The 10,220-nt window shown below is 58.7% G+C and overlaps 1 protein-coding gene across 1 annotated transcript; it reads left to right on the top strand.

Annotated features, from left to right (window-relative positions):
• The first annotated feature begins 1,206 nt into the window (after positions 1-1,206).
• On the top strand, positions 1,207-9,131 carry LOC114676004 (TBC1 domain family member 3B-like). Its single transcript, XM_077971034.1, has 12 exons — positions 1,207-1,278; positions 1,441-1,523; positions 2,814-2,853; positions 3,342-3,427; positions 3,878-3,980; positions 4,310-4,419; positions 5,668-5,716; positions 6,242-6,362; positions 7,040-7,134; positions 7,531-7,596; positions 8,069-8,168; positions 8,527-9,131. Exons 1-12 carry the CDS (start codon positions 1,207-1,209, stop codon positions 9,129-9,131), a joined length of 1,530 nt encoding a protein of 509 aa, XP_077827160.1.
• The last annotated feature ends 1,089 nt before the right edge of the window (positions 9,132-10,220 follow it).

The raw sequence follows: 10,220 nt of genomic DNA, 5'->3' as shown, positions 1-10,220 counted from the left end.
TCTGGGGTCAGGGAGGCGGTTACCGGCCTGGGAATCCAGACAGGACCCTGGGTTTTGATCTCAGCCCTGCCGTACGCTGTGCTGGAATTCAGGCCTGAACCCTGTGACCTCCCTGCCCTAGATCCCAAGTCTTCCCAGGTTTCCCATCCTGATGGGGCAGAGCCTGGCCCTGGCAGAGCCACTGGGATAGATCCACTGTGGGTGGGGGAATAGGAGGGTCCTCAGAACACCTCTGTGCCCTAAGCTGGGTCCTGATGGTGGCTGTGGGCCTCACTGAACACACATGGTCCCTTGTCCTGGGGAACCTTCTGTCCTTGGGTAGCTGTGGAAAATGAAGGAGCCCTGGAGGGCTGGCTGGGGGGAGACTATCTTCCCTTCTGTTCAAAGGGGTCCGGGCACTGGGGTTCTCTCCACATATTTCTTGCTCTGTCTGGTCCTTTCGAGGCCTCGCCCTCCTTTTGCCCCAAGTGTTCCCAGGAGGGATGGTCCATCCAGGTGTTCTCTGGGACCAAGGACCCACTGTCCTTCCTCAGCGACCTGGGAAAATGAAGCCCCCTCCTGTAGGGACAGCTCAGAATGGTGGAGTCCAGTCCCTCCCCGAGTGAGGGTTTCCACTAGCACAATAGATCATTTTCATCCCCCAAACCGAACACCCTCCTGCTCAACTGGCATTATTCCTAAAGTGGCTTCACTGTTCAGACTCAACAGCCACGGGAGCCAAAGTGATGAGCGGAGAAGAACAGAGCAGTCAGGAGAGATCTTGTTCCCTGTAGGAAACTGGACATCTCTGTGGTCCCTGAGCATCCCAGGAGGCCGATTGTACAGAGACCTCTGGTCGCTGACCCCAGTCTCCCTCCATATCCCTGGAATAGCCCATCATGGGCCCTTCACCCTTGGCAGGTGGACACTATTCAACCTGCTGGGGCAGGTGTGTCCCCATTTCATGGCATTTGGGGATGATGGGACTCTCTGTCGAGGTCGCACTGTCCTCAAGTCCTTGGGATGATGCCCACCCCTGCTTGGGACTGGAGACTGCAGAGACTCATGCATGTGTGGGACACTAGGTCTGGCGCCTTTTTACCTGGGGGCGGTGGTGGAATGGGGGTTACGCAGCCAACCAGCATCTGGGAGCCTGGCGGGAACGGTTCAGGTGTTCTCCGAAGTTCTCAAGTACAATGTAACTTTTAGATGATTTTGTCTCACAGGATGGTAATCGTAGAGGATGCAGATAGTTTGTGGGCACAGGAGCGAGAGAATATCATCATGAACTATGAGAAGGTACAGGTCGGTCTGCTCCTTGGAGGGAGGCCATTTCCAGTGCGCCCTGGTCAAAGGGTCCTGGGCTCCCTAGGAGCACAGAGTGGGCACGGGTGGCCACTACCCCCAGGCCCTTGCACCCTTTGCCTTGGACCCCTCACCAAACCTCCCTCTGGGTTACAGGGACACCGAGCCGGGCTGCCCGAGGACATGGGGCCTGAGCCTGTTGGAATCTACAACAACATTGATCGCTTTGGAATTCTGCAGTGAGTCCTCTGTACTCCCCTCACCCCTGAAGCACCTTTCTCAGCTCAGGGATGGGTTTGCTTTCAGAAAGGCCTTTCTGAGGCAGGACTGCCTCGCCGGGTCAGGCCAACCTCCTTTCCAGGGTCAGAACTCCTCCCTGACTCCCCTGCAGGTCCAGCCCGAGGTTGCTGTTAGGCCAGAGGGGCGGGGCCCATCTAGGGAGCGGGTGGGAATGGAGACTGGGCTAGGTCAGGCCCCTGGACTCTCAGCAGTTCTGTCCCCAAGTTAGCACAAGAGAAGCGGGGTAGCCTGAGGGTCTGGCCATGTCTACTTGGAAACAACGCCAGTGAAATCCAAGGGTTGTGGCTACAGGGTGAGGGGACGCCTGGCCCAGCCTCAGGGCTGTTGTCCAGCAGGTCTCTGAGGGCCCACCTGCCCCTGTCCTCCCTCATTTCCCTAGAGCTACAGCCCTCACTGTCCCCATGGGGAAGGGGGAAAGGTATGGGAATGATGGGAGCGGTGGCCCTAGGAGAATGGGGGAGAAGATGGGCAGGGCCCCGTTCTGGGTATTTCATGGTGAGGCCAGGGAGGCAGCAGGGCTTGTGGCTAGAGACCCTAGGTCTGGTGCTGGGAAAGGACCTGGGGCCATGTAAGAGGAGCCCAGCCAGGAGTCCATCCCTTAGGGTTCATAGGATGGAGGGACAGAGGATCCCGGGGGAGGTAGGGTGGCAGGGAGCTGATGAGCCGTGCCACTTCTGAAAGGCAGGGTGTGTGGGTCAGGTGCAGGGAGAGGCAGGTGGAAACTGGGAGTCAGAACCTGCAAGGGCCTTGGGGCTGTTAAGTGGGATGGGGCCCTGGTACACCAGGAGTACACCGGGCAGGTCTCAGGGCAGGCTCCCTTGACCCTGGTGGTGTGATGTGGTCACTCCCTGAGGGACTCCTGTCAGGGCCCAGTCGCCCACCCTGGGCAGCCCCCATCCTACCTCAGGCCTGACCTTTCTCAGCTCCAGCAGAAAGCACCACCTCCAGTCCAGGACGGGCAGCCCCATTGTGCAGCCTGACCACCCCCCACACCAGGGGCCCCAGTAACCCCGGCCAGGCTGGCCCCGCACTCCCTCTTCTCCCAGGTCCTGCCCCTCCTGGGAGTCAGCCCCACAGGAAGGCCCTTGTCCTCCCTTCCCTGTGTCTTTTCCTGGACTGAGCCCTGAGCTGGATAGGGACAGAGCCTGTCCTTTCTGGGGGTTGGGTCCCAGTCTCGGGGAGCTCCAGGCCCTGTGCAGGTCCTCAGTTCTGCCTGGGTTGTCTTACAGTGAGACAGAGCTGCCTCCTGCCACTGCTCGGGAGGCGAAGGTAAGAGCCTGATGCATGGGGAGGGGGCTGAACCAGGGATGTGGGGACTGGGCGGGTGGTCAGTGAGGCAGAGGAGGCAGCTGGCCTGGATGGTGGCGGGTGAGGGCAACACGATGTCCCTGGGAGGAGCAGCACTCCCTGCTGGAACTGACCCCAGGTTGCTGTAACTTTGGCAGCTTGGTAAGATTCCAAAGTGAGAACCACAGTTGTGGCTTGGGGGTGGCTGCCCGCCTGTGTCAGGACCCCACGTAGAGGCTGGGACCTGACCTAAGACTGGTGTGTCTGTGGCCTGAGGATGGCACGTCCCGGGGTCCCAAAGCCAGCCCACTGGCGCTCATTTGCTCAAAGGCTCTCAACCCTTAGGGTCTGCCCTTCCCTGGCTCTCTCCAGCTGGGTCCACCAGGGATCCAGAGCCCAAGATCCAGCATCCACGGGTGGCTCTGGGAAGCCTGGCAGCTCCGCTAACTCCAACATTCCTCATTTGACAGCAAATGCGGCGGGAGATAACACGAAAGAGCAAGTGGATGGAAATGCTGGGACACTGGGAGACATATAAGAACAGTGAAAAGGTAATGTGTGGAGGGAGAGGCCCCGGGAACCACTCTGCAGAGACAGGGGACGGGCACCCATGGCTGTGGCCTGGCACCGTCAGCCTCTCAGAGGGCGGGTGGCACACTGTCCTCACCCAGAGGACTGCAGGCCTGGTCGGTGATTTGCCTGCCTATTCGTGCAAGCGTCACCTTGCCGGGAGGGAATCTGAATCTAGGGCTGGGACCACCCGGAGCTCAAGGCTAGGGATGCCCTGGTGACCCAAAGGAAGGAGAATGTTCAGATCAGAGTCCCGACTCTGAGTGTCTATCGACTCTTTCAGTCCTGGGAAGGGAGACTGTCTCCCAGCTTAATGTCACCTCTAACGAGGAATCATGGGGCCAAAACCAACCATTTCCAGAATCCTCGGGCTCTGGTCCTCACTGGGGTCGCCCCGTGGCCTGTGACACCAGGTTGTTTTCTGCCCACAGCTGAGAGATCGAGTATATAAGGGCATTCCCATGAACATCCGGGGCCAAGTGTGGTCAGTCCTGCTGAACATACAGGAAGTCAAGTCGAAAAACCCCAGAACATACAAGGTACGCTCAGCCGGAGCACAACAAACAGGACAGGCCGTGTCAGGGGCTCAGGTCTCCAGCTGGAGGGAGCATCAAGCCCAGGCTGGGGGGTGGGTGGGATGGTCAGATGCACATCCTGGGCACGGACGGTGACATAGTCGCCACAGACAAACTTGGCTCTGGTGACCCTCCCCGGCTTGAGTAACAAGCCAAAAAGCAGCTTTGTGCAGAAGGAAACCTTCCTGCTTTCCTTCCTTCCCGGAGTGCTGACTGTGCGCTGACTGCCATTTGGGGTTGGGAGTCTTGCATCCGTTCTGAGGCTGCTTCCTCCTCTTGGCCCTGCCCTACAGGTCATGAAGGAGAAGGGCAAGAGGTCATCTGAACACATCCACCAGATCGATGTGGACATGAGCAGGACATTAAGGAATCACATCTTCTTCAGGGATCGATACGGAACCAAGTAAGCCTATGGGAGCCACAGGGTCTCAACAGAGATGGAGTGAACGAAAGGGATGGGGGCTTCCCAGGAGAAGAGGCCAGGGTCACCCAGGAGGGATGACAGAGCTGCCAAGACCACCACTGACCCAGGGAGCAGCCGGCACCATGAACTGAGCACCTGGTTCCAAGCCCTAGGCCAGACTGGAACATGTGGGGCCAGAACCCAGGAGGATCCTGAGGAGACAGAAGGCAGCAAACAAAATCATGCACAATGGTGAAAGGTGCTCTCCCTGACCCACGGGGACCCATGGTAGGACTCACGGGAGGGTGGCAGGATGGAGGGCCCATGAGCCTCTCCAGGCAACACTGACAGCACCAAATGCTGGGGCAATTAGGGGTCCTGGAAACTGTCATCCTGGTCTGCTGGGAACAGGACATGGCACAGCCACTTTGGCAGCCAGTTTGGCAGTGACTCACAAAGCTCAATGGACTTGAACCACGTGTCCCCAAAGTATCACAAATATTGAACCCACTGATTTGAAAACTGATGTCCACATGAAACCTGCATTCCATGTCCGCTGCTTGATTCATCGTCACTCACACAAGGAGCCTTCGGGGACAGTCTTCAACATGGGAAGGGGGAGAGCAAGGCTGGTCCTCCCACCAAACGGAAGACCCAGTGAGAAAAGGGAATGAGCCAGTGATGCCCGCACGAACGCGGGTGGATCCTAGATGCATTTTGCTGAGGGAAAGAAGCCAGACCCAATAAGCTACCACGTAGGATTCCCATTCCTGGGCCATTCTGGAAAAGGCCAAACCATAGGGATTGAGAAGCAGTCTGGGTGGCCAGAGGCTGAGGGATCAGGGAGAGGCTGGGTGCATAGGGGCCACCATGGAGACTTGGAAGATGAAGGAGTCATTTCAGGAGGGGCTGGAGCGGTCGCCAGGAGACTCTGCCCATTGGTTTAGAACCGTGGAGGAACTGTACACCCAAAGGCTGAACTGGCGTGTATGCAAATTGAAAATAAATAAAGAAAATCATTCAGAGTGAAAAGGATCAGGCAAGTCACTGTACAACTGGGCTATCTGCATGTCACAGATGTGGATTTTACTGAAACATTTCCTCAAAGTCAAAGGCCCTGAAGAGCTCACTGCTTATCTGGTGAATCATCTGAACCTAAAGTGGGATTTGTTGTTAGGCTTTGTAGACAAAGTGAAACTTACGGCATCTGCACAAAACAAACAAAAGCCTCCTTTCTCTGTTTCCTAGGCAGCGGGAACTATTCTCCATCCTCCTGGCATATTCGGAGTATAACCCGGTGAGTATTCCCGGCAGTGACGTTCCCGGGCAGTATTTCCCTGTTCACAGGAGTGGGTGTCTGGTGGGGGTGTCGCTGCTTCTTTTAAAATTAGTATTTGTGAGCCACCAGGATATAGGAGGTAGGACTCCAGCTCACTGCTGGCATAAACCTGCAAGCAAGGGGGTGGTCTCAAGGGGTCAAGCTGAGACACAAAGGAGTCGGGGCCTGGACTCCTGGTGTCACCTGGGTCTGACCACCACTTCTCAGAACAAGAAATGATGCCCTCCTCTTGGGGCTGCCCCAAAGCCCAGGAGCTTGGCAGGGTCGCATGCGGGATGGTGCCATCAGGAGACAGTTTGGACAAGGTGCTGAAGTGCCTGATGGACTTGGCTCTTGTCATGAAATGAATTTGCATCCTGAGGAAGCCTCTTCATCAGAGGAAGCCTCCCCAGTCACCTCTGCCCTCTCCAATGACATGAGTCCTCCCAGGTGACCTCAGTCCTCCCAGGTGATGTCCTTTCACGGTGACTCTGGCTCTTGCAGGAGGTGGGCTACTGCAGGGACCTGAGCCACATCGCGGCCTTGTTCCTCCTTTATCTGCCTGAGGAGGATGCATTCTGGGCACTGGTGCAGCTGCTGGCCAGGGAGAGGCACTCCCTGCAGGGTAGGTGAACAGGTGCCCAAGGGACCTCATGCAGTCAGACCCAGGGATGGCCACCCTGGCCAGATGATCTCAGCTTTCAGCCAAGGCACCTTCCTTGGCCAGCTCCTTGGGAGTCTTTAGGATGTCTCTGCTGAGGGTCCCACAGGGGTCCGCGGCTGACCCCAAAGCCCAAGTCAGACGCCTTTCATCCCCATCAGCGGAGGGCATCTCATCCTCCCCGTGGCCACCCTCTGTGTCCTGCTGCCACGCCCTCTGGATCTGATTGTGCAGCTGACTCTCCAATCCCTGAGAATCCTGCTGCCCTTGGTGCCCATGAATGGGCCGACCAATCCCAGGTGGCAGCATCTCCCCAACCCGTGTCCCCTGGCCTGAACTCACTTCCAGGAGACGACCAAGAGCCCAGCACCCACCCTGCTCTGGCTGCCGTGTGGTGGCCTCAAGTCATGTTTGCCCTTTTTGCACCCTGGTCCAGGAGGCGTCCAGGGGAACCTCCAGCCAGGCTCCAGGGGATGTTCCTGCCCCACGTCCCCAGAGCAAAGGCTGCATGGTGGGTCACCAGATGGGAGGGTGAAAGGCCTTGAGGTTTGGGGGCCTCTCCAGCTGCCCAGCTCTTCCTGCTGATGGCTCCACATCTTGGGGGAAGGCTCTGATTTCTTGATGGGCTGGGGGCTTCTCAGGATTCCACAGCCCAAATGGCGGGACAGTCCAGGGCCTCCAAGACCATCAGGAGCATGTGGTCCCGACGTCACAACACAAGACCAGGTGGCATCTGGTGAGTTTATGGCGTCTGGCGAGCAAGCTTGGGCTCTTCCCCAGAGACTCTGCCTCCCGTGGCGCTGGAGGAACGGGGACTGGAGCCCCTGGTGGGGCTGGTGACTGGATGAGTCCAGCCAGGGCCTGACCTGGGACGTCGGGTTCTCCATGGGCTGGGAGTTGGATTCCTTTCCTGCCCTGGAGGAGACAGAGGCACAGGGATGGGGGCCCAGCTCCCGCAGAGCAGGGCAAAGGGCAGTGTGTCCACCGGGAGTGTGGGAAGGGGACGGTGTTGTGGGGAGCCCTGGACACCGCCCAGTGTTCTGCACTAGGGGAAGGGTCTTCAGAGGCCCTGCAAGAGGGAGGTTTTTAGGGCAGCCCAGGGGGCCCTGAGCACCTCTGTTCCTCCCATCAGGACAAGGAAGGTCTTTGCGTGCAGGATTCCTCCTTAGGCTGGCTTCTCCAGACGTTGAATGACGGGGTAAGAAGGCACAGGGAGACCCTGGCTCAGGGACCCTCCTTGCCCTGCAGTGCCCTGCTTCCCCAGCCTGGGGGTCTGGCTCAGCCACAGCCCACAGGAGGCTCCGCCCACAGGGGGGCCTCACAGGACACCCAAACCAAACCCTCTGCCCAAGAGGGGGGGTCATCCCAGGGCAATGACTGGAGCTCAGGACCAGCCTTATAGGCAGACTGGGCCAAGACCTGACTTGGGAGGGATCAGGGAAGCCTCAAGCCCTGGGCAAGCCCCTCTCTCCAGGAGCCACACCCCCACTCCAATGAGTGCCCCCCATGAGGAGCTGCAAGACCTTGTCTGACCCAGCGCCCTGGAGGGCTCAGGAAACCCTCATGGGGAAGGTCACTGACTCTGGGGACTGAAGCCCCAGTGGGCTCAGTTCGAGCCACCAGCCCCAGCCTGGAAGGGCTACAGTCTCCCACACCTGCTATCCCCACAGATCTCTCTTGGGCTCACCCTGCGCCTGTGGGACGTGTATTTGCTGGAAGGAGAACAGGTGTTGATGCCGATGACAAGCATTGCCTTTAAAGTTCAGAGGAGTAAGTCTACATGTGCCCAGTGGGGCCTGGGGAGCCCTGGGGTCAGACGCTGACTTACCCGAGGGCAGCTTCCTCACACTGTCCTCATGATCCTCTGTTCTGGCCCAGAGGGAGGTCTGGCCAGGTGGGCTGGGCAAGGCACAGTGACACCGAGCCCGTCCCCCACATGACCCAGATGAATGTTGTGAGCACTTCCCTACCCACTTCCCCCAGCCACAGTCTCCTGTGCACATCCAAACCCCTGGGGTGGCCACAAAAGATTCCCGCATCGCCTAGTGGGAGACTGAAGTGGCCACGGGGTATCAGCTGTGCCCCCTCCCAGGGAACTCTCCTTACCTGATGTCCACCCTGTCCCTAGAGCGCCTCATGAAGACATCCAGGTCTGGCCTGTGGGCACGGTTTCGGAACCTGTTCTTCCATACCTGGGAGTTGGATGATGACTCTGTGCTCAAGCATCTTAGGGCCTCTACGAAGAAACTAACAAGGAAGCAAGGGGACCTGCCACCCCCAGGTGAGCTCCAGTGCCATGTCCCCCCCATGTCACCCTCTAGGGCAGTCAATAATAGGGGAGTGCCCGAGACCCGCAACCTTACTACCTGGGCCTTCCTCTTCACCTTTTCTTCCTCCTCTTCCTCCTGGACTCTAAGAAAGTACAGGAGGCCACCGGTCCTCACGGCAGGAGCTCAGTGCGTGTGTACTGGATGTGATGTGCCCCCAGGAGGGCGATGTGGGCAAGACCTTCCAACAAGCCGCCTCCCACATTCCACAGTGTCTCTGTCTCCCCATCACAAGGCCATCAAGGGCACTAAAGAAGCCAGACCCATTTGTGGGAAACCCCGCCCCTCCCTGCAAGCACCCACAGCCTCAGAGAGCAGCAGAGGCCCCTCACTCCTGCACGCTCCTCCAAGGTTTCCAGGACAACAAGCCTTGAGCCAGGGAGACAAGGGAATCGGGTGTCCCTGACCCCAGAGCATTCAGGGAGAGGGCACAGGCTGCACCCCAGGCGAGAGCCAGAGCCACTAATTCAGCCAGATGTGGGAACGGTCAGTCCTGGCATGGACTGGGCAGCCCAGGAAGGCAGAGGGTGACCCACATCCAGGTCCAATCACCCACTGTGGAGATGGGTCCCCATGTGAGGTGACAAGGGGCTGGGTGACATCCAAGTCCCCTCCCACCTGAGTTCTCACTGGGGGCTGTATCCCTGGCCCAACAGCCCTGGGACGAGGGTGTGTGGTAGGAAGCCCCCAGCCAGTCCGAACCCTGGGGGCAGTCCTAGGAGCTACCTGTCATGCCCTGATAGCTTCCCCATGCCAGGCAGCACACACCCCTCCCTCTGGGATCAGCAGACTACAGGCATGTCCTCAGTGTCAGACCATGGGGCCACACAGAGATCCTGAGGACTCCAGAGACCCAGGCAGGTGGGGCCTGGCCGGGAAAGGCCTACATGGGCTCAGTGGAGACGCTGACCACGTCTGTTTTTCTTTCAGCCAAACCCGAGCAAGGGTCCTCGGCACCGAGGCCTGTGCTGACTTCAAGTGGCAGAACGACCCTCTGCAAGGGGGACAGGCAGACCCCTCCAGGCCCACCAGCCCGGTTCCAGCGGCCCATTTGGTTAGTTTCCCCACCATGGGCACCTTGTTCTTCCACATCTTGTCCTGGTGGGGCTGTCCGGGAAGACACCTACCCTGTGGGCACTCAGGATGTGCCCAGCCTGGTCCCGGCTCAGGGAAGACCTCAGGGTTCCTGGAGATTCCTGGAGTGGAACTCGATGCCCCGGCTCCCGACGGACCTGGATGTAGGGGGCCCTTGGTTCCCCCATTATGATTTCGAACAGAGCTGCTGGGTCCGTGTCCCTTCTGAATGTGTCCTGGACAGCCCCGGGACTGTGGGACAGGGCCAGTTCGAGAAGCCTGCGGGGACCCTGACACCAGGCCCTGCCCAGGCCCATCAGGACTGAGGGAGGCCAGGAGATATCCCATTACAACAGGGCACCCCGTCTACGGACAAGAGACTTGCACCCAATTTCTACAATGGCACCGTATCCCAAGAAGA

Source organism: Macaca mulatta, chromosome 16 (genome assembly GCF_049350105.2).
Source record: "Macaca mulatta isolate MMU2019108-1 chromosome 16, T2T-MMU8v2.0, whole genome shotgun sequence".
Lineage (NCBI taxonomy): Eukaryota > Metazoa > Chordata > Mammalia > Primates > Cercopithecidae > Macaca > Macaca mulatta.
The sequence above is the reverse complement of the archived record's forward strand: the minus strand, read 5'-3'. Positions and strand labels throughout refer to the sequence as shown.

What these genes read in the sequence shown, in the direction of transcription:
- LOC114676004 (XM_077971034.1), top strand. Translation starts at nt 1,207, where the DNA reads ATGGTAATCGTAGAGGATGCAGATAGTTTGTGGGCACAGGAGCGAGAG. An exon ending in CCACTGCTCGGGAGGCGAAG is followed by an intron (nt 2,854 to 3,341) that starts GTAAGAGCCTGA and finishes CTCATTTGACAG; the next exon opens with CAAATGCGGCGGGAGATAAC. An exon ending in AAAACCCCAGAACATACAAG is followed by an intron (nt 3,981 to 4,309) that starts GTACGCTCAGCC and finishes CCTGCCCTACAG; the next exon opens with GTCATGAAGGAGAAGGGCAA.